General features: G+C 46.1%; 1 protein-coding gene across 1 annotated transcript; it reads left to right on the top strand.

Moving 5' to 3' along the window:
- Positions 1–246: 246 nt before the first annotated feature.
- TGFBI (transforming growth factor beta induced) lies at positions 247–22,988 on the top strand. Its single transcript, XM_075766386.1, has 17 exons — positions 247–428; positions 4,805–4,903; positions 11,647–11,711; positions 12,599–12,756; positions 13,845–14,009; positions 14,505–14,651; positions 15,352–15,493; positions 16,090–16,302; positions 16,452–16,589; positions 16,833–16,978; positions 17,139–17,275; positions 17,800–17,930; positions 19,880–20,004; positions 20,960–21,062; positions 21,259–21,338; positions 21,719–21,743; positions 21,908–22,988. The coding sequence occupies exons 1-17, from the start codon at positions 301–303 to the stop codon at positions 21,961–21,963; spliced, it is 2,058 nt and encodes a 685-aa protein (XP_075622501.1). The 5' UTR covers positions 247–300; the 3' UTR covers positions 21,964–22,988.
- Positions 22,989–23,761: the final 773 nt, after the last annotated feature.

Below are 23,761 nucleotides of genomic sequence, written 5' to 3'. Positions count from 1 at the left end.
GCAGCGGTGGGGCCGCGGGGCACGGATGGACGGGCGGCCGGACAGACCGACCGGCGGATGACGGGTGGGCGGGTGTGCGGACGGATGGATGCCTTTCCCGGGGGGCGGCCCTCTCTCCCCTCCTCTCCCCTCCCCTCCCTCCGGGCCGGGCCGGGCCGGGCCGGGCGGCGGCTCCGCTCCCCCCGCGGGGCCGCACCGCCGCTCCCCGCCCCCGCGCCGCCGCCGCATTTAACGGGACGCGCCGCCGCCGCCGCCGCCGCCGTCCCGTCCCGTCCCGTCCCGTCCCGTCTCCTCCCGGCCATGGCGCACCCGCCGCCGCCGCCGCTGCTGCTGCTGCTGCTCATTCTGGCTCTGGGCCTCGCCGCCGCCGCCAAGTCCCCGTACCAGCAGGTCCTGCAGCACAGCCGGCTCCGCGGCCGGCAGCACGGGTAAGGGCGGCGAGCGGGGGGCTCTCCGCACCCCCCCACCGGGGAAAAAAGAAGAGGGGGGTGGGGGAAGAAAACCACCTTTTTTTCCCCTACGTTTGCACAGATCGCGGTGGGAAGGGGCGGCCCCGCAGAGGGTGGCGGCTCGGTTGCACCGCCGCGCTCCGGCCGTCGGGCTCTTTGTGCGGGTGCGGAGGCGGTGCTGAGCCCGGGGCCGGTGCGGGGCACCCGGCAGCTCGGCCCTGCCCTCGGGGAAACTCTGGCTGGGTGCTTTCTTCCTGGGATAACGGCTTTTCCTGTCTTCCTCGGATAACAACTTTTCCTTTCTTCCTCGGATACTCTTTTTCTTTCTTCTTTGGATAACTTTCTTCCTTTTTTTGCAGGATGCTTAATATTGCAGATGGCATTTTAAACCATGATTCTTTATCAGTCTATCCCCATTAAGGAAAAAAAAAAAGGGGGGGGGAATCCCCAGATTTTGAATGGTTAAACATTTTGTGGAAGATATTCTCGTTTTCATGAATTTATAGAAAAAGAAAGAAAATTGGTTCAGTGGCAGAGGAATGTCTCTGTGGAGTAAGCACCAACTTACTCTTTGATTAGAACCCCCAGTAAGCCTTGAAAGTCTTCTTGACAAAAGTAATCACTTATTTACTTGTAAACTTTCTGAGATAAAGGATATATAAAAAAAAAATGCATGAGACCTCTCTTGCTAGATGAACAATATGTTATGGACTGATTAATCTCAGTCTTCACTGACAGGTTGAAAACTAACCCAATATTAATGGTTGTTCCCCCTGTTTTTAAAATTTATTGGGAATTAAGAAGGTTGAAAGGATGACAGCCCTTTCAGCTGGCTTCTGTCTCTCCAGATGGTGACATTGATTGAACTGTAGCTTCCATTTAAATGGATTGCTGAAGGCAGGGTCATGAAACACTTTTTAAAAAAAACTCAAGACCTAAATATTGCAAGTTGATATGTTATCTGGCAGGGATCCAGGTCAGTATTTATGAAACGGGGTATGCTGTTTATATGTCCACTCAGGTACAGAATCCAGCAGACATATTCTGGGCTGATGTCTATTTGTAAAATCTCAATAATGAAAGAAGTACAGTGATTTACATACAAATACAGTGAGTCTTGTGCTTTATCTCTACATGATCTGAAACTAAGTAAATATCCAGTTCTGCCGATAGCCCTGAGGCAGAAGTTTGCTCAGACTCGGTAGGTTAGTGCAGTCCTGGTGTAAATCAGTGCACTCGTCTCTGCAGAGGGAGGCTGTTACTCCCTGTACAATCAATGGATGCACAGGGTAAGATGTGGTTACGGCCCATGTGGGTGCCTGAGATCTTTGGGACATGCAAGGAATGAGTATGCCAGGGTTTCCAGATGAAGTGAAGTTACGCTGAGATAAACCCAGAGTAGCTGACCACAGCCACAGCTCACTGGTCCCCTTCTGATGGAGAGAGCAATTTATACCGAGCTAATTATTAAACATCAACTGAATTTTGAACATTAATTAATGACCTGTCAAAGAGATATAGCAACACAAAAACAGCCAAAAAGATCTTGGATGTGAGGCATGTTGTTTTGCTTGCAGGAGGGAGCTCAGGACAGATGTGCAACCAGGATTGCCATCCTTTCTGCTGCAAGCATCCCCCCACACCATCAATGCTCCTATTGAGCTGCGAGCGAGTTGGGTGGCAGAGTGTGGCTCTGCAGTAAACCTTGTACATCTTAATTAACTCTTTTTTTTAAGTGAATCAGCTCAAGTCCAGGAGAAGAGCTAAGAAGTATATAAGGAACATTAGTATTTGAAGATGAAAACCTAGGAGCGCTCTCCCCAAGCCCACCTGGCTTTGTGGGCACTATGTGGTGCTGGGGAGCTTCATGGACGCAGTCGTGGCAGGTAGCTGGGGCCGTACGGTAGGTCCTCCTCTTCTCTGCCCCTTCCCGAAGGGCAGCCCCTGCCCCAGCAGCTCCCAGCTGCTGCCTGCCAAGTGGAAGGCTTCAGCTGAAGGGGAACAATAGGCAGTTTTATCCTCGAGTCAGCGCGGCTGGCTGGGAACGGCATGGCAGAGGTGATGAACTCCAACGAGGAGAGCGGAGAGTGTTGACAAATTCATTTTAAGCCAGACTGGGCAAAGGACCAGAACACGCACCGCAGGGAGCCGCTACTATAGCCTGCCTGTGGGAATCATTGATAACATGGCCCTGGGGGGGGATTTTTCCGCACTGAGGAAAAACTGGGAAGAAGTTTTCCCCGATAAGTTGGCGAGGGAGCAGCAGCCCCATGGAGTTGTGGTCCCGGGCAGGGAGGAAGGAGCAAGGCAGCTTGATGCTGTCCTGAAGGCGCAAGGGTTTTCTTGGCAGGCTGCTCCCGGGAAAACGGGGGAAGTGATCAAACAAGTCCTTCAGTAGCCAGGCTTGTCAAGACGAATATTAGAGGGATTGTCCACTGCCGTCAGCCAGACGCTGAAATCGAGGCAAGGTTTGGAATTTCGATGTAATTGGAACCATATTTCGGTGCGGCGGGGCCGGGATAGCCAAGGTGGGCTGAGTCAGAGAGCACAGACGTCTTTCTAAGTGATGACTTGGCGTGGAAATTACTGAGCCTGGGCCAGTTTGCACCAGCTGAAAGTTTGGCTTTGTGATTTCTAACTTTTTGTCAGTAGATTCTTCCTCCTTGTCCCTCACCTTATATATAGAAAGGGAATTAAATCCTTTCATGCAGAAACAACCTACCGTTACTGGATATGGCAGTAATGAGGGTGAGCCTAATTCCCCCAGGTCCCATGGGCCCTCACTTCCCCTCGGGGCAGGATGAAGGTGCCAGGGCTGTGCAGGGTCGGATCCTGCGTCCGCAGCGCCCTGCAGCAGTCACATCAACAAAGGCTCATTGAAGGCAAGCCAAGCTCCTGCTGAGACTGGCGCTGGAGTTAGCCAACATATAGGGGACCCTCATGTTAATTCATGCTAATGATGGGCAGGCTGGCCCGTTTTGGAGAGAGCCGAATTTGGGACGCCGGTGAAAAGCAAGCACGGCCGCAGGAAGACCTGGTGGTTGGGCTGCAAACTCTGCTTTTGTTAATTTTGGTAGGCAAGCGGGCAGCGTCTCGGTCAAACCCAGCGTGAAACAGGCTGCTGTCTGTTTTCCTAAACAGATCAACAAGACCTTTACAACAGCATCTCCAGGCCCCATCCGGAGTTTCATTTGCGCAAATGAAAACTCTGCCTTGGACGGTGCAGAGCACTTCTGATGGGCTGACGTGATGATTTATCTATTTTGCTTAATTATTTGTTTATCCCCCATCTGCCTGGCAGCCAATGCTGCGCATACTTTTGGTGCTGCTGCCACAACTGGGGCATGGTGTTGGTGCTGGGAATTCAACCTCAGTTGAGCTGAGCATCCCCAGCTTGCTTGCGCATTTGCATCTGGCTCAAGCCCAGAGGCAGTTGGTGGCCTCGCGACCCAGATCCATAAATCCTATCTCATGAACTGACCGTGTGCTGCCCACATCCGTAGCCAGGGCTGCTGGCACCTGAACCATGGAGATGGTGAGCCAGGCTGACCGGGGAAATGCTCTGCTGGCCAAACTAGCAGCGAGTGAACTCCCAGCTCCTGTTTGACCACATCTTTGCTCTCAGTGCCACCGCTTCTTAGAAAGCTGAAAGGCTGCAGTCACCTCTCAGTGGGGTTAGTCACACATGTCACCCCAAAAGTCTACTTTTCTGGTCGAGAAGCAGCTCTTGGTACCTTATGATAGCCACTGTCAATATGTGCTGTCATACCTGCTGGGTTGAAGCCGGGGTGTGCAGTGCCACTTGCTCATTTTCCCCATCAGCAGCTCAGCATCCCTGTCCAGAATCAGCTGAGTCTATCAGACAGCAAAAGTACCCGTTCTTGTTTTGGTGCAAGTAGGTCTGTAGGCCAATAAACATCTGTCCTTCTTTATGTCCTAAACAATAAAATAATGGGGTTTTTTGGAAGGGTTTGAATTATTGCATTATATAGCAGGGATCCCAAATTTTAAGTTGCTGTTCACCATAGAAATACTGACCAAAGTATTATTTTTAGCTTAACTTCTTTATATTTTGGGGAGAGGTGGAACATGGAAAAAAGTCAAGATTTTGCACTCAGTGAAGAAAAAGATACACTGGCAGAGAGCAGAGAGATCTCTCGCTGCTTCCTCTACTTCATGACAGTCTTTATACAGTCAGATCTAGCAAGTTGACTTGCAGCTCTCAAAGTTTCCTCCCTTGCAACCCCAGCAGGGCTTTTCAGGCGCTGCCAGGTGGGGTCTGGCTCCGTGCTGGGGGTCAGCACCGAGAGGAGGGAGGCTTACAGGACCCTTTTCTGTTTTGTCGTTCCCTGTAGCCCCAACGTGTGTGCGGTGCAGAAGCTGATCGGCACGAACAGGAAATACTTCACCAACTGCAAGCAGTGGTACCAGAGGAAGATCTGCGGAAAGTCAACGTAAGTACCCGAGCGCTGGCCAGGGTCTCTCCGAAGACCCCATTGCAGAGGTGGGTGCTGGGTGGGAGAAGCAGGTGGTGTGACAGACGTGGGATGTCAGAGCCCACGGCGTGGGCTTAACATGTATATGTGTTAAGAATTGTTTTAGCCTTTTACTCCCAAAGAAATACTTGTGCCTTTTTTTTTTCCCCTCAAATGGCAAACACAATCCTAAAACACTTAGATGTTAAGAATGGAAAGTACCATGTAAATACAAACCCTGATGGCTCATTCTAATTGCATTTCTACGTATACTTCTATAGCTCTCAATGCTGTAATGAAGTGCATACCAGATGTTTTCTAGTACTTAGCTGTGTCTCTCTCCATGCTAGGCTCAATGCTGCCCAGATTGAAAAAGGGGAGGGGGAAGGCAACCCAGAACTGATGGATATTGGAGAGAACATAAAATTCATCTACACGTGTTTGCTTTGGAAGGGAAAACAGAAATAAGGGGAGAGAAGTGTCAGTTTTACCCAACACTCTCTGATGACTCCACCAGGAAACTTAATTAGACTTGCAGGCCAATTCCACATCTAAAATTGCAAACAGTAATATTCAAGTAGCTGTTGCATAAAGTATCTGTGTAAGCAGCCTCGGGACATTCTTTTGAAAGATGTAGTCAGCAGATAATTAAGGATATGCATGCTTGACAGTGTGCCAGGCTGTAGATCAGAAGCGGAGAGTCTTTTTCCTTGGTGGAGGCCAAACTGGACTTTCAGACACGTTTGCTGGCCCACACTTTAGCACGCACCACCACGTTACCCAGTATCAATGCAAAGATGCCCTGAACATTGCTGGCCATGGGGATCAGAGCTGTGGGCCAGGTCTGGACCTGGATCTGCAGGGTCAAGGACAAACAGCAGAAAATCATCTCATCTGTTTCCAATATGGTTCAATGTAAATTGTAATTAGATCTATAGGAACATGCTGTTCTTTACTGCAGATTAAATAAACTCTGTTTCTGTAGTCAACAGCAGACTTTGAGATCCTGAGCTGTGGTAATCTATATTGCTTTTATTTTGGTTGCCTTCATTGGTTTAGCTGTGATGGATGGCCATTAGGGTTCGTTTCACATGTCTGGTGTTGGTATGTTGAGGAGGGAGGCAAAATAGGAGTTGTTGCTGTGCACAGCTTTTGGCCTTTCATCGTATATTCATCTAAAAGAGGAAAATTCTGTATTTCAGGAGGATGTATTGCAGGATGTACTGTATAGTGAGCATGTGCGGTGGTTTCCTTTATGTCCAATTGTCTTTACAGAAAAAAAGGAGAGGTAATATTGTAAAAACAAACAAACACACACCCCCCCGCCCCTTAATTCTACAAAACTACCATATCTGGGAAGACTCAGTTTGGGTTATTAGACTTCAGGCTCTCATCTTGGCCAAATGGTGGCTTTTCTGGCATAAAATGGGTGAGATTATGGCATGGCAATATAGCATCATCGTTGCCTCTTCTGATAACAGAGTAGCTTAGTAGGTCTCCAAAGAAAACATGACTCAGCTGTGGACGTGGGAAAGCTTTGCTGTTAGAGTCACTGAAAGGCAAAGCGATCCAGCCACGGATTTCTTCAGCTCTAAAGCACATCAGAAACTAACCTCAAGTAACCCAAGTGTGCAGCTGTATTTGGCAGAGACAAACTCATCCACTTGTCTCCAGACAGAGGTGGAACAACTGGCATCTGGCAGTATTTCATGATTTCATTTGAGGAGATAGGGTGATCTCTTCTAACCTCATTTTCTGTGCTTTTACTCAACTGTCTAATCCAATGATGCATCGCTGAGAGAAAAGCATACACAGCATTAACCTGCCTGCTAACCTGTGAGATAATGTTCCCATTATACATGGAATTTGCTCGCTATTCTTCGCTTTGCATCATCTCGACAATGGGTGTTATTGTCTTCTTCTTTCTTCCTAGTCATTTTTGAGCCTGGGCCCTACTTTGCCCTTTAGCAGTGCCTGTGCAGAACAAAAGATACTTGCCTTGACTCAGATTTTCCAGAGGACCCTGGGACAGCTCTGATTACAAACGTTTGGTGGTGATGGCTCCCACTGGATGCGGTGCTCCTGGCGTATGGAAGCAATCAGGAGTTGTTTGGGCCATAAAGGGCATCCATAAAGGACATCATGCGTTATGCTGCGGCAGACTCTTAAAACAGTGTAGGGGCGTGATGCTGTGCCGTGCTCAGTGCCTCTGTGCCTGAGAGACTGCACAGTTAATGGTGGTGAGCATGAACCCTCAAAACTGGCCCATTACGTGGGACTGAGCTGGTCCATGAGATCACCAGATGCCTTTAAATTGCAGAAAGAGTCAGGATTTGGCATGTTCACTAGCATAACTGGGTTGATCCAGCCTTTGCTCAGGATCCATAGTCAGAAGTCCTCTCCTGAAGCTGTGTGTGTGTGGTCCTCCCGTTGGCAGGGGGATCCACTCATCGGCTCAGGGGGGTGGTGGAACTGGATAAGCATGGTCATTTCACTTCCTCTCCTAAAAGGTTTTTCCCACCTGTGAGAAGAACAGTCCTGGGATAGGAGATGCTTGATCCATCTCACCTACTTCACATTTGACCTGGCTGTTGTCCTCCTTATTTGCTTAAAGAGTCAGTGGTGCCACAAGTTGGAAGTGTGTTGCAGGTGCACGTCCGGCTTTTGGAAGATAGTTTGACTGCTTTGATTTATTTGCTTTTCCTGCTCTGAGCCCTGTTGCAAACAGGTAGTAGAGCAGGAGGTCAGTGAGAGACCAGGTACTGCAGAGGTGCAAAGCTGAGCTCCTGCAGAGCTGACTCAGAGCAGAGACATTCAACCCTGAGTGAGGAAGGCAGAAAAGTTGCCGCAAGCCTGTAGCATAACTTCACTCCTTCTTGGATGATCACATCCTGCATCGGGAGACACAGAGCGACTGGAGCAGCAAGGAAAGCCAGCTCAGAAAATATGGACGTGCCTGGTCTTTAGTCTTGTCTCCAGGTGCATCACCTTTTGGTCGCTGCTCCAGGCTCATGGCCGAGAGCGCTCGCAGTCACCCAGGGGTGCAGCAGGCACCCTGAGGAGTTGCTCCAGAGCTCTTAGCAGAAATAGGTTGTGGCTGTAAGGCAGAGCCTCGGGGGTGAGCTGTGCAGGCTTGCTTCTTGAGCAGCATCTTTTGGTCCACAGGGGTGGAGTGCTCTACTAGGGTTGGATGTGCACGATGGAAATTTCAAGCCATGCATCAGAAGAGGACTCCTACCTCTTTATCTGCTTTTTTCTTTGTTTTTCTTCTTTTTTGCTGAAGCATGGGCTCACACAGTTAGGGAGAAATTAGATAGAGGATTTATTTTATCACTGCATTACTTGCTGATGAAGTGAGATAAGACAGTTGGCAAGAAGTCTGACACTGGTTTGATTGTAATGAGCACTGAAACAAGATTGTTTTGGTAATTAGGTAATCTTCCACTGTTGGTTATTCCAAAGCCAAAGAAATAGTTTATTTAGAGTATATTCTCCTCTTTGTGTTTTTTATATTTTTCTACCTTCTTTATGCACTGGACTCATTTTTCCAGAATTGGGGTTGCAATTGAATACATTCTGTGTCCCCACACACTTTTTTGTCTTGAGAATGAAAAGGCAACATACATAAATGTGGGTTTTGATTATTTTTTGAGGAATAACTAGTAGCAGTAAGTTGCCCGTTAATATGTTCCTTTTTTTTTTCCTTTTAAATTAACTTTCCTTTTCTTGTCTGATGTACTTTCCGCAGTTCAGGAAAAAAATTACTCTCTGGCACTTATTTTACAAAAACAAAACATATGGGGTTTATTACAGGAAATTATTACAAATGGATCTTTATTCACTAATATATGCCTAAGCTTATTTTTATTACCTTGAAAAATGCACTTAAAATTTAATTTCAGATCCTGAGAATGCAACAGCAGTGAAACAATGACTAATAAAAGCCAGAAGCTTGCTTCTGCAGTCATACACAGATAGACATTTAAGAAATAAGTGTTTCAAAACCAGAGGCTGAGAAACTACAGATTTGACTTGAAATTACTCAATGAGGAGGTCAGGAAGTTGTGGTCAGAGGCGTTGCAGAGTGGATGACAAATGCTCTTTGTACGAGGGCATTGCTTATTTAACCCACATCGCTGGCATCCGCCGTGTCCCGGTGTAGTGGTCTGTAGCTGCTGAGCATTCACCAGAAACAGGATGGACTTGGCAACTCCAAAGGCTTTTGTGCAGAACCCGCCACGCGGTGCCGTGGTTGTGAGTGTTCAGTGTTTTCTCCCGTAAGCTCTTTGCCCCGGCCATGTAAAAGAAATGCTCCTCCCCGGGCAGCAGACTGTGGCTCCGACCCAACGGGAGGAGGACACGTCAAAGGAGCAGCCTTCCTCCCATGTGGACCGAGATGCAGACTCCTGCAAGTAAGGCCGAGCAGCCTTCAGCCACGGCCGTGCTGCTCCTCCCCGAGGGCTGGAGGTGGCTGCAGGACCAGCTGGGAAGATGCGCTGTGCCCAGCCCTGGGAGACCCCTTGACACCAGCCCACGCGCCTTTGGGTGGTCTGGTGCTTGTGCCGAGTCCACCAGCCCTGGGAGGGCAAATGGCTGAAGCTGAAGCTGTTTTTTACAATCTCCATCTCTGGCTCTTTGTAGAGGCAAACACTTGGCTGAACACCTCTATGTTCACGTGGCCCTTTGCCGAAGTTTTCTGGTGCTCCACTCAAAATGCTGGCATGCAAAACGCATACCAGATGATGCTGGTAGGTCACCTTCAGTGGCCAAGCGAGACTTGGGGCTTAAAGGAGCCCCTGCACGGGTGGAGCTGGCCCCATTACTGGCCTCGGTGCTTCTTGCCATTAGCTTCCCTTGTAGGGTGGTGCTGGAGATGCCCATGGACCCGCTGAAAAGCAGGCGGTGCCGTCCCTCCATCCCTTCCCGGTGCCCTCCCCTCCCGGCAGGCGCCTGGCTGCTGGGGCAGCCCCGAGCCCCCGGCGCTGCAGGCTGTGTGCATCAGCATCCTGCCCCTTCGTCACAGCTCATTAATCTCCAATCGATCTATAAATAAGCCTTTTAAAGCCTACGTCAGCACTCAGGAATTATTTATGCTGAACTTTGGAATGATTTCTCTTTAATCAGCTCTTCGTCTTTGATTACAGGTCTGAACCAAGGGAACTGTCTAGACTGGATTTAGTTTCTAGGGTGAAAAAAAAGAAAAATCGGAGTTAGGGAGGGAAGTGGTGGGGGGAGAAAGTGTGTGTTTCTAATGAACACGAGACCGGGGGGGCTGGGGAAAGCGGAGCAGCAGGGTGTTAAGATCTCCAGTAGTCAAAGGAAGGGATTGCTTTAGGCAAACTCTTTCCCACATGGAATATATAATGTCTAGACAATCAGTCTGGGTTTGCTTTGTAATTCTCTTAGGAAACCGTGACACAGAATTTATTTGCTTCTGTCACAGAAAAGCAGGTATTTGTTTCACTTACTGGCTCTTAATTACCCTGAAGAATTCCCTCTTAAACCCCAGGCATTTCCACTGTTTGTTAACAGTGTTAAAATGATGACAAATATCTGAAGCTTGAGGATTTTCCTTTCTCTTTGAGTGAGTGTGCTGAGGCTCGGCGATACAGCATCCTACTTGTCTCAAATCCAACCGGGAGCACAGAGGAAGTGCTTGTCTTTGGGAGGAACACCTATTCCCTCACTGTCTTAGCCCATCAATCAGATGGCCTTGCTCCTTTCACACCAAGCGAAAGAGCAATAGGTGAAAAAATCCCCTGTGAAAAATAAATGGACAACTTCTGGACTGATTTTTTTCCTTTTTTTTTTTTTTTCTCTGTTAATATCAACATGTTCCCTCAAATGGCCAGCTTTCAGCATCGGATGACTTTTATTTCCCATTGAGCTGCAGACGACAGACACAGCATTCGGGCAGCTCTTGCTTATTTAGGGTCTGCAAATCTGCAGGATGCCCCCGAGTCCCCAGGACGGGGTCTGTGGCCCTTTTCGTTTTACTGGGGGACAGTGCTTGATCAGAGCAGCAGTTTGCTGCCAGCCAGAATGAAGTGCTGCACTGAGGGTGCTCGCACGGATGTATCCAGTGTTAGCAAAGGTGGATGTGCTCCGGTACTGCCTAGGAGTGCCCACGGATGCAGTGAAGTTCGTCCTTGCAGGGCTTATCCTTGTGCCAGTGCATCCAAGACCAAGGACACTCCTTCCCCTCCAGGTTCATCTTGTGGATTTTGCCATAAGTAAGCAAATAATTTCTGGTGGTGGACAAGAATGGGGTGGAATGAAGGGGAAATGCTTGGCTGGTTTGGTAAAGCAGCCATACCGGAGGTGCAGCGTGTTGCCCAAACAGTGATCAGACGTGACAGCAGCAGTCAGCCGGGGAGATCCCCAAATCCCGTGGGAAATGTGCCCAAATGAACCAGCACTCGCAGTGTCTTGCATAGGTTATCTGTTGGGACTGTGGCATCGGTTTCTATCCACTGTTTGTACAAAGTCTCCCGGAAAGTGTGAAAAAGAAATTATGTCTGCTTTTGTTCTGTGGAGAAATTGGCAACTTGCAGCCCTGAAGGAGATAAAAATTATGGTTTGTCTTTTGTTCAAGTCTATATTTCTAATGAAGAGTCTGCCTAGAAACATCACCAAATATGGATGGACACAGAACTATAGCAAATGGAGAAAAAGCAGTGAGACGCCATCAGTTAATCTGCCATATCCATCTCTTATTCCAGAGTAATCAGTTACGAGTGCTGTCCTGGATATGAAAAAGTTCCTGGAGAAAAAGGCTGCCCAGCTGGTAAAAATATGTTTGACATTTTTTAGACTTCTTAAAATTATACAGCTGCCTAGTAAAGGGAAATGTTAGAAAATTACTCAAAGTGGATTTGATTTTTGCAATTTGTGCACAATATTGCCATGAACAAGTCAAAAATGGACTCAGCAGAGCACCAGCTGAATGCCAGATCAGCTCCAAAGCATGCTAAATATTCCAGACAACTTAAAACCTTAGATATAATTAAACTTAATCAAGCATGGGAGGGCCGTAGGGAACTACTTATTCCAACAAGTAATATAGCTGTATTGGAAATGCAATACAAAGGAATGATAGAGTAGCGGACAGTTCTGCCAATCTCTGCTCATTTTTATTTTGGCAAGCATGAGTTTAGCAAAATTGCATTTAGGAGAAAATACAGTTCAGCCGCTGGTGGGGGTTGGGAGGGAATTAACTGGGTTTATTCAAGAAAGATGTAGTCTGCTTTTGCTTTCTGAACGCTTCCTTCCACAAAAGTTTGATGCCACCCAGTTAACCACGTGGGCTGGTGCAGACGGGTCAGCGGAGACCGAGACCAGCGGTGAGCTGCCAGCTCCAGGCACCAAAACCTGAGTATAAACAAGGATCGGGTGAAAGCAATTAATATCTTTGCTTGCCTCAGTTCACATCCATATAAATCCAGAGTAACTCCATTTAAACCTGCAGAGATGCAGTAGATCCTGGATTACACTGCTGTAATTGAGGTTGGAGCTGTCAGGCTATGATTATTTATTATCTAATTAATGGACAGATACGAGTTCCCTGACGTGCTTCATTTCCCCAAGCATTCTCAGCAGCAGCTCTCCTTTAATTCAGCGCAGCGCGGGGAAGGATGAATGATGTGTTGGGAACATAACCTTCTCTTCTTTCAGCGCTGCCGCTTTCAAACATCTACGAAACCCTGGGAGTTGTTGGGTCTGCCACCACGCAGCTCTACTCCGACCGGTCTAACCTAAGACCAGAAATCGAAGGACCTGGAAGTTTTACAATTTTTGCCCCGAGTAATGAGGCCTGGGCGTCCTTGTCTGCTGTAAGATATAATTCCTCTTCTTTCTCCTCTTCCTCTGGCTTTCTCTAGTGGAGATCCAGCTGTGCAGGGATCTGGATCCAGCCCTATCTAGTAGAACAGACACAGTCCTGATGTGGGAAGGACTATGAATTTCTAAGGTGGGAATGACTGTACTGGTCCATCAGCTCCAGAGCTTTGTTTCTGAAAGACCCAACACTAGGGAGATGTGGATGCTCTCCAGCCGGTGGATGTAAAAATCACCTCATTCAGTTTTCCCTGCTTCTTACCGTTAGAGATTGCAATAAGACCTGCAGCAAGAGACTTTACATCCCTTTTGTTTTTTCTTGTTGATCCTTACTTTACCACTCTGGTTGTTCTTAATAATTTGCACAAGTAGCCAGTCCCAACTGGAACCTCGGTAAACCTGCAACCTTCCTGCATCAATGTGTTCCTATGCTCAATTAGATATAAATTTCCTTTATATTGTTTTTGATTTTCTGTGTCTTGTGAAATTTCCACTCCTGAAATGTCACTGCTGTCCTGCTGGTGCTCCCATCCCAGTGGAGCATCTCTGTGAACAGGGGAGAATCCCGATTGTACAACCCCTATCCAGTTATGCCCACATTTAAATCACTTGTCCATAAATATGTCCATAAGAACAGCTGTTGGGGCAGGGAGGGGGCATCTTTTTGGCTTTCCTCACTGCCAAGCCTTTACCCCAAACCTGCACCATCAGAGCCCCTTGCAGGGATCATGCTGTTGGGGAAGGTCTCTGGTGTATTTGTTCTTGGCCCTGAGCGATGCCTTTTGTTGCTTTACTGCTGATTTCCATGCAGCGATCCCACACTGGAGCTTGCTGCCATCATCCCTTTGTCTGCCAAGAACGGGGGTGCCAGAGCTGCTGGCTGCTGTTGTAAGGCAAAAAGATAAAGATTTACGAAAGTTAGAGCTCTTAATTTGCACAGATGGCTTAAGGCTGAATACATCACTCAATACACATGCACGCACATTCCTTGGAAGCACTTTGGGTGCAGTCAGACCTCCCGGCTCTCTCCAACAACCGGCTTAATTGCACTAAGCACTGAAAAATGAATTTTTCTGATTTTCAGGAAACTCTGGATTCCTTAGTCAGTAACGTTAACATTGAACTGCTCAATGCCCTCCGCTACCACATGGTGAACAGACGGGTCCTCACAGATGATCTGAAACATGGGACCACGCTTAACTCAATGTACCAGGACCTGCCTATCCAGATTCACCACTATCCCAACGGGGTAAGACATTTGTATTAAACCTACCCACAGCGGGCTTGCTTTTCTGCTGCCTGGCACCTCCTACACTGTCCTTGGACCTCCGGGACTCTGTAATGCTTAGGTTGATAACTGTTGGTTTAGGATACATATTAAGAAAGAGCTTGGAAAAAATATTTATAAGCAGATAGTTTCATCAACGCTATTGCAGGGAAGTTGCCCACATTGCTGTATAACAGTGTGCTTGCCTAAGTGTTGGTTCTTGCATATTTTCTTAGTCTTGATGATTCAGGGTAGACAAAACCACTGATTATTTTCAAAGCTCTTTAAATATGAAGTGTTTCAAACATTCTTGATAGAGAATTCTCATTCTTGGTGTGTTTTTTTAGGAAACCACATTTCTGCTCCTGCTGATTCAATATTATAGCACTTGCTGCGTTTGAAATAGAAAACCAGCAGAGGCAGCTTTACCTTCTTGTTTTCGAGCACATAACACCCCGTGGCTCTTTCCCTCTGCAGATTGTGACTGTGAACTGTGCCAGGCTGTTGAAAGCTGACCACCATGCCACCAACGGAGTGGTCCACGTCATCGACAAAGTCATCGCCACCACGACAAACAGCATTCAGCAGATCATTGAGACTGAGGAAAGCCTGGAAACTCTTCGGGTGAGTCCAGCCCATGTGCGCTCCAGGGGTCCTTCAAGATGGTCAGTCATCCCGCTCCCAGTGAATTGTCATGAAGATCTTGCTAGTGCCTAGGTGCTATGACCCTAAAGCTGTTGATAAAATTCTTGTACCAATATAGCTTAATTTGCTTTAGGAAGAGAAATGTTTGATATCAGTGCAAGTAGGGTTTTGTGAGAATAATTGTCACCCTGCTATTGTTGTCAGTAAAGAGATGGAGACTGAGTCTGGCTCCTCACTCTTCTATGGGAGTCTCAGCCTTCGGAGATATTAACTGTTCAGATTTGATGAGTACCAATTTATTTCCCTTGGTATTTGCCAAGTTAAGGAATAACTTAAAAAGCACAGGGGTTTTGCATTTAGCCAGCTGTGAGTTCTGATCTGAATTATTCACTGGAACTACTGTGACCCTTTCCAGGCATATTAGGGTATTCGAACTAGTTCTCAGTCTTGCCAAAAAAGGGCTCTTGTACTCAAATTTCTGGAGTACAAGAGAACCATGGGGCTGGGTTAAATTTATAAAGGGACCAAAATGCTGAAAGAAGCTATTCAGGACTTTTTTTTAAGTCCTCTGAATTTATAAAAGCCTTAATAAATCTGGCCCTTAGTGTGTGCCTGGACAAAGATGCTGACCTTTGTATTCTGGCTGAATGTCTTTTACCCTCTTCTCATTTCTCTGAAGGCTGCTGTGGCTGCTTCTGACCTCAACAGCTTGCTGGAAAGTGAAGGCCAGTACACGCTCTTGGCTCCAACCAACGAAGCCTTTGAGAAGATCCCACAAGAAACACTGAACAGGATCCTGGGCGACCCAGAAGCGCTGAGGGGTAAGTGCTTGTTTACTGAGCCCATTGAGACACTGAAGAGTATTTTGCAGTTCTTCTAAATTCCTTCTCAAGGACATCTGAACGGCTCCTTGATACACTGACAACAGCTGCAGTAAACACATTTGACAAACTCCAGCTTTTTAAACCGGACAGCCCAGACTTCTTTGGATGTAGACATGGCAGACATGTAGATGTGGCAGACAGCGTGTTATCCAGATATGGAGGATGGAGCTGAAGCAGTCCCTTTTCTGAGTTTTCCTTTAGCACTCCTGTATGTGATGGTGATTTCTGTCAATCCAGCAAGATGCAAGAAAACTGGTATTTAACCAACATAACTTCCACTGACAAATGAGTCTAATAACCACATGAAACCTTTTGAAGTTGACAAAGGTGTATAAAAATTACTCTTTTAAGCGCTTCATTTCACCGGCTGCTGAATTAAAATCAGCACAATTTGAAATGACTGTGCATCTTTTGGAGTGGAGCCCCATCGAGTACAGTAGAGGAGGCCCTTGCCATTGAATAGGATCCCTAAAAGCTGCAATAATTTCATGGTTGATTTTTGCAGCTCACTAAGACACTTGCTTCTCTTACAGACCTGCTGAACCATCACATCCTGAAGTCAGCCATGTGTGCTGAGGCCATCATTGCTGGCCTGACGATGGAGACTCTGGAGGGAACCACCTTGGATGTGGGCTGCAGTGGGGAAGAGCTGACCCTCAACGGGAAGCCCATCATTGCCAACAAGGATGTCCTGGCAACCAACGGCGTCGTACATTTTGTTAATGAGCTGCTGATCCCAGACTCAGGTACTGGTGCCTCTCTGCATTTTTCTTTCTGTTGCCTTTCTTTTGTCTATTTTGCCAAGGAAATGCTAGATTTAGAGGGTGTAGATATTTTGTAGTGATGGGTGAATTGCCTTTAACGCAAGGTTTCTATGTGTTGCTGTTCTTTTCAGCTAAGACCCTGTTTGAGTTGGCACAAGAATCTGAAGTTTCCAAGTCTACGGACCTTTTCAGACAAGCGGGTCTCAGTTCTCATCTAACTGGCAGTGAGACAGTGACCCTCCTTGCCCCAGTGAATGATGTGTTCAAAGGTAAACCGGGCAGTAAATCCCTTTCTTCTATCAGTTTGGGCCATAGATCTCCTTCAAACAGTCTTCAGCCAAGTTTCAGTGCAGAAGCATGCAGACCCTCTCCCAAATGCCTCAGCTATGGGCAATGGCATCTAGCTTCAGAATTAAAACTTGGTGCAGATAATACTCTGTATTTGCACTTTTTTAGTATCTCAGTGGTCATTTTAAGTGAATCACTGGTTCTTTCTGTACTTTTTGCTGCAGATGGACTCCCAGTTGTTGACAGCAACATGAAAAACGTGCTTCTGAACCACATTGTTAGAGATCAGCTCTCCTCTAAATACCTTTACCATGGACAGAAACTACAGACTCTGGGTGACAAGGAACTGAGAGTTTTTGTGTACCGCAATGTAAGTTCCTGCAGTGTGCAGTGCTGTATATGGCTGAATGATGTCTGTAAGGTTATGGCTATCATGTAATAAGTGTAATTGAGCATTGTGGAAAGTATAAAAATCTCTCTTCTGAAGCATATGCTGACAAAGTATTTTTTTTCTGCAATTTTGTTTGCAGAACCTTTGCATTGAAAATGCCTGCATTGCTGCCCATGACAAGAGAGGAAGGTTTGGGACCCTGTTTAGCGTGGACAAAATGTTGACTCCACCGTCTGGCTCAGTGATGGACGTTCTGAAGGCAGACCATCGCTTCAGGTAACCTTTCTGTTCCTCCTATGTGCTAGCTAGGAGCAGAAGAGCTGCCAAAGCAGTTTCTATTTATTATGGGCCGTAGTCATGACTATATATATTTTTTTAACATAGAAAGAGCATCCAAAACCATGGTCTCAGCCCTAAATTATAGGGAGTGAGACTTCAAATAACCCTTCAATTAATTGTGAGTCAAGAGCGTGTGGTCCCCCTCAATACAGTAAGAAGCTGGCTCCGAAGCCATCTCCACCCATCAGAGCCACCGTGGCCAGGCCTCTCTGTCTCCGCATTACCACTCAGTCCCCAAGGATTCAGCATTCCCAGGTTGCTTTGCCATTTCTCAGATGTTCTGGTCAGACCTCACAAGATCATTTCCTACCTAATCAACTTTTTGGTTAATTGACTTGCTGGACCCCAGCAGGATTTTGCAATTGTAACTTCTCAGCTCTCTCTTGAACACAACATGCCGTTGCTCAAAGACCAACAAAAGTAGTTTATGGTGAAGTGTTTCATGTATGTTTGTCTTGCAGTACGTTGGTGGCTGCAATCCAGTCTGCTGGTCTAACAGAGAACCTGAACAGGCCAGGTACCTTCACGGTGTTTGCTCCAACAAACGAAGCTTTCCGAGCCATGCCCCAAGGGGAACTGAACAAACTCATGGGTGAGCATTTTTAGAGCAGTTAGATGAACAGCTGCTGCGTGTTATTGGCACAGTATGAGAGAAATGGCTACATTTCTCTGCCATATCTCATTCTCTGACCCCGTCTGTTGGAAGCACAGGCTTCCTACACAACTGATTTGGATAAGCCTTATCCAGCAGAAGGCTGAAGATGCACAGAGCGGCATTGAACTCTCACACAAAGCGTGGGCATGGGTTTGTACTTTCCTTATGCTTGGAAGACATGTTTCTAAGAGTGTTCTACAAACTTACTATGACTTTAATTTGGCTGTGCTGGCTGGTGCAAGCAAGGTAACTCTAAGGTGTTTTTAGAGGAACCGATGAGGTCTCTGCCTTGCAAGTCAGGGATGGAAGAAGTGAGAATGTGGGTGTCAACACTGACTGAGGTCAGGTCTGATCTATCAGACCTATCAGTAGGTTTTGCAAATAGAAAACATGGTCCACGTTCAGCCTCAAGTTACACTGCATGAAATTTCAGTAGTAAAAGGATGGAGCTGTTGCTCCATCTATGTGTACATGGACAAAGCTGGAAGTCCAGTCTGATCCTGAGAAGACAACAAATATTCCAGTCTAGCACAGACGAAGACCAATATCCTGAAAAGCACGGGCATGCAGGCTGGGTGTGGAAAAAAAGCATGGGAATGTTTAATAATGCTCTTCTGGATAAGCAGCATGATGTTTTATTTCGTTCGTGTTGAAAACTGGCTGTGGTTGGAAACAATGTCAGGTATTTGAGTGTAATGTCTTCTCGTCATTAAAGCCCAACCAAACATTGACATCATAATTTGGGAAGCATCTGCCCATGGTAGCTGGTTATCCTTTTAAGTGCAGGGATGAGGAACTGGTAATATCAGGCTGCACATCCACTCTAATGCTTAATGTATAAATATTTCAGAACTGTTTTGCAGCTATTGTAAACGGCTACAGGAATGAAGTATCCCAGATGTGGACACTTCAGATGTTCTTGTTTTTTCATGCAAATATTTAGCTTATGCTCCTGATGAAGAAGTGAATCATGCTGGTGAGGACATGCGGTGTGAACTGTGGTCACCCTAGAAAAACTGTAATGGAAAAAAAAGCTCACAGTGTGTTCAGATACAAGCACGAAAGAAAAAGTCCCCCTTGCTGAAGGAGCTTCTCTGGTTTTGTAGATAGAGGCCATCTTTTGCACTAGCTGCTCCCCATCGCCTGTCTGTGGGTTTTGTCAGTGACACTGCATCCTCTAAAGGAGAAGATGGAGGAGGGCTGCTGGCCCATGCCATGCATGTCACTGCCTCTTCTGGAAAATAGATGGTGAAGAGGAAGCATCTTATCTTCCTAAGATCTATTTCAAACCACGGCTAGATGAGTAGAGACTCAGTGGGGTGGGGATCAGGCCAGCAATCTGCGAGCCATTAGTGACATTTCTCCTGCACTTTTCCCCTTCCTACCCAGAAATCCTGCAGTTTCAGCTGGGAAGATTATTGCCAAGTGACACTGATGTTGGCAAAAGTATTGACATTTGCAAATACCGAAGTAGTCTATCTGCTTCCTTATTTCACATAGGTCTTTTTTTCCCCTCCTAGACTTCCTTGGGAAGTGAAAGCAGCAACAGAAGCAGGTTCACGCTGTGCACAGTGAGAGAATGAGGGACTGAAAACCCAAGAAATAGGGATTTCATGTATGGGGCAGGATTGGTACATACCAAGGTGGGACACTGGGAGAGTGTCCTTCTGGACTCACTGGGATCCTGACCTGTCCAGGCAGGAATGGCTTCAATGTCCTAACCAGCTCCAACCAAGGTCCTTCTGCCTGGTCTTTTCAATTTTACATTGTTTCCTTGCACTTTTGGGAAATTATGGTATTTTTCATGCAATCTCATTCCAGCACATGAAATACAGGAAGCAAACGCTGATGCTGTTTTGTGAATGTAAATGTTTTCTTCCCCCCAGGTAATGCCAAGGAGCTTGCCAACATCCTCAAGTTCCATGTGGCTGATGAGATCCTGGTGAGCGGTGCAGTCGGTGCCCTCGTGAGGCTGAAGTCCATGCAGGGAGATAAGCTGGAAGTCAGCATGGTGAGTCACCTCAGATGGGATTTCACTGTCAGCAGGGCTCTGGTCTGTGGTTATCTGTCCATGTCAAGGACCAAAGTACATCTGTGTGCGTTTGGATGGTGTGGGAACCCCTTCTAAATGTGCACACAGACCCACCAAACAGTGTTTTCTGGGCTGTAGCAGAGGGACTGTTGCCATGTGTTCAGTTCAACAAGCTGGCTGTCTTGAAATGTGGTTTTCTTCAGCTTTCTCCCCAGAAGACCAATTGTAAATGATTTCCAGGAGCTGTTATAAATTTAAACCTGAGTCAGGAGGGAAAAAGCATAAATAAATTAAGCAAATAGCTTGTTCAGCTAACACATCTTTTCTAGCGTAACAAAAATGGTCTCTGCATGGGCTCCCTTAACCCAGCAGGATTTGTTTAGATGTATAATTTAATTTCACAAATTCTGCACTACATTAAAAAAATATAGGATCCTCTATTGATGGGGAAAAAAATAATTCAGAAAATAAATAACCCAAGAGCCACTCTGTGCCTAAGGAAGAAAATGCAGGACAAAACCAGAAAGGCCGGTGTTTCCAACTGCATTGAGTTGACCAACTTGCCTGCTAGACTCTTCCCGTGTCCGGTCCTGATCTGCCCTCTCCTGATGCCATCTCCACAGCCATCCCTCCTGGCACGAGCAGAAGTGCCCGCTGCTGCCAGGGAGCTGGAGATGTGCTCTGCTGCCTTGGGACAGCGTTCCCAGCACTGAGAAAGTCCATGCTCCAAAGCTTGCCAGCTGCTCCAGGACAAACTGCTCAGGCTATAATTTGTTTTTATATTCTCTTTAATTGGCAAGAGGAAAGAAAATGCCTAGGGCCATGCAGTAAATGAACAAATGCAAAGTGAGGGCTTTTTTAATAAAATTGGAAACCACTGATGACAAAAGTTTCTCATTTTCTACTTTTTGTATTTTCTTCTTCTCCTGAACAGAAAAACAACGTAGTACATATCAACAAGGAGCCTGTTGCTGAAAGCGATATCATGGCTACGAATGGTGTGATTTATGCCGTGAACTCTGTCTTACAGCCTCAGGGTAGGTCCTTGATTAGAAATATCTAAAGCCACACTGTTACAGCAGAGCTGCTTTGGGAGGGAGAGGTGACACATGGCAATTGCTTCACTTTATTGAGGAGGATTAGCCTGTTATGGGATTTTCAACGCATCCTCCAAAATACTGAAGCCTATGTGCTTTGAAGAGTATTTCAGTGCTATCTATGTCCCACCCTTAGCTTCAAGGCCACAAGAAAGAGGTGACGAGCCTGCAGATCCCGCATTGGAAATCTTCAAACAGGCTTCTGCGTTATCCAAGGTAAAAGACAAAAAAATATCTCTCACTGTAGAACGACTGAAATTGCATTTTGGTGATAATGATTGGAAGATAGTGTCACATTCAGATTTTAACTTCCAAAGAGAGTGAGTGTCTGTGTTGCATGGAATGACCAATCCTCTCTTCTTACATGATTTAATTATCTAAGAAATAATACATTTTGCAACATGAAGCCTACAGTTTTGCAGCACACTGTGAATGTATCCTTGGCACGGTACCGTATGTGTCAACTTCTAATAATGAAGAGTTATTCATCCATAGTTTTTGGAGCCTAGGGACCAATATATTGACATGCAAACTGTTCTTATAGCTGTCCGAGATTTGTTGTATTTATGCAAACCTTCTATTTTCTTTCCATGCAGGTTTCTCAGAGGAATCCTCGACTAGGTAAAACAACTTCTCTATCTTGTTTTTAATTTCTATCACATGTCCCTGTCGCTTGAAGAGAAGTTTATTCTGTTTTCTTGCTCCAAGCAAGATGTAGTGTAACAGGGAAGGGACAGGGAGATGCTGTGTGTCTGTCTAACCCAACTTGGTCTTCTCCTTGGCAGCACCTGTCTACTCCCGGTTACTAGCGAGGATGAAGGAGAACTCGGGTAGATTCTGAGCCACATCGTGAGCAACCACAGTCAGCGCCTCCATCCCATCCGATCCGGCTGACAGCTAAAGAGAAGGCCAGAATCGTTTTTAAAAACCAAATATCACCCTTAAATTTATTTTTGTTTCCAATGAAATGGATAAGAAAAATGAAAAGCCATATATATATGTATATATTTTAAGACCATTTTTATTGGGTTTGACCTTAAAGTTTCCAGACTGAGGATAGGGTTTGGGTTTTGTTTTTGGTTTTTTTTTACAAAGTAGTCACTAATTTGCAATGTTTAACATACCCAGTTTTGGGCTTGATATGTATATACAAGGGCAGGTGCTTAATTCCGCCCCAGTTCAGGAGCTCAGAGATGCTTAGAGCTCGCGTTGGTGCTCTCTCACTGGGGGAGACTGAAAGGGGCTGAATCGAACCCCTTTTCCAGGCTCCCAGTGGTACCTACTGGCACTGCAAACTCCAGGCTCCCGAAGTGGGAAGCCAGGTATGATCTCACTAAAAACCCACTCCAAACCAGTGCCAGAAGTGGGAAATTTTGGCCAGAATGACTTGGCAGGAATTGTGTATGTTCAACTTTCTGAGAAATGTATCACCAGGGGCCAGCTGTATGGCTGGGCGAACAGCGATTGCTTTGGAGGAAGCAAATTTGTTGAATTCATTAACCATTACCCAAGCAATTTTATTCCTTTTTTTCTTTTTTCTTTTTTTTTTTTTTTTTAAGAAGCATGTGTTTTCTTCTTCCCTTGTGTTTTAAAAGTCTATGAAATTCTGAATTGAAGGCTTTTAACAAAAGCCTCTCTATTGACATTGAGGAAACTGCATAATTATAAGCTATGGTTTGAACTGTTCTCTTTTTTTTTTTATTGAGTTTTGTTTATGCCTATGGGTTTTAACTGTGCTGCATTTTGTTCACGAGATTGAAACGAGAGTTCTCCCTGGCTGAAGCCTTCCAGTAAATGATGCATTTTTAATAACGGTTGTTTTTTTAATAAAAATTAAAAATAAAATCAAAAATATAAATATGACAAGTGATGATAATGCTTGTTTGGTTTTTTGGTTGGTTTGAATTGCATGATGACTCAGTTTGACTACCTGGGCACAGGGAAGGAGAAGGGTCAGATTTAGCCGGATCAGTATTAACAGGTGTAATAGTTACTAGAGTGGAATGTCAAAGCGTTTCTCCTCTCTGATCCTGGCCTGTCATCATTTTTTGGTGATAATTTCATGAGCATTCGCTGTCGTGCACTTCAAGGAGCACAGAGCAGCCGTGCGCATCCCTCCCGCTGATGCTCAGCCACCTTCGCCGACAGCTGGAGCTCAGCACTGCATGCCGTGATGCCAACAGCTCTGATTTGCCCCTTCAGGGCGTTATAGTCACTCCCTGACCAGTTATTATCTCGCTGAAACCCAGGATTACAAGGCAAAAAAAAAAAAAAAAAAAAGAAAGAGTATCAAGTGCAGAATACAAAAAATCCAGATTGTTTTGGTCGCCCTGGCTGAGAAACACACAGGTAGCTTTTCTTGTATTGAAATCCCATATGCTGTGAGCCATCTGCATAACTTAAATGTGTGAAAAATAATCAAGCTCTTCTTTTATTTCCTTTCCCCAACCTCCCATCTCATCTTTTTATTTTTCTGACATGATGCAGTCCTATGTTTTAAGGCTGGAGTGGTAATGGAGAACGCCTTGAGCCACGCATTCCCAGCAGCTCAAGGAAGAAGTCGTATCAAGGGACTGGCTCCTGGGGAAGGCTCAGCTTTTTGTAATTAGAATAATTAATTACTAACTCCTACAAAAGCC

The sequence above is a fragment of the Balearica regulorum genome, chromosome 14, assembly GCF_011004875.1.
Source record: "Balearica regulorum gibbericeps isolate bBalReg1 chromosome 14, bBalReg1.pri, whole genome shotgun sequence".
Classification (NCBI taxonomy): domain Eukaryota; kingdom Metazoa; phylum Chordata; class Aves; order Gruiformes; family Gruidae; genus Balearica; species Balearica regulorum.
This window is presented reverse-complemented; position numbering and strand designations above follow the sequence as displayed.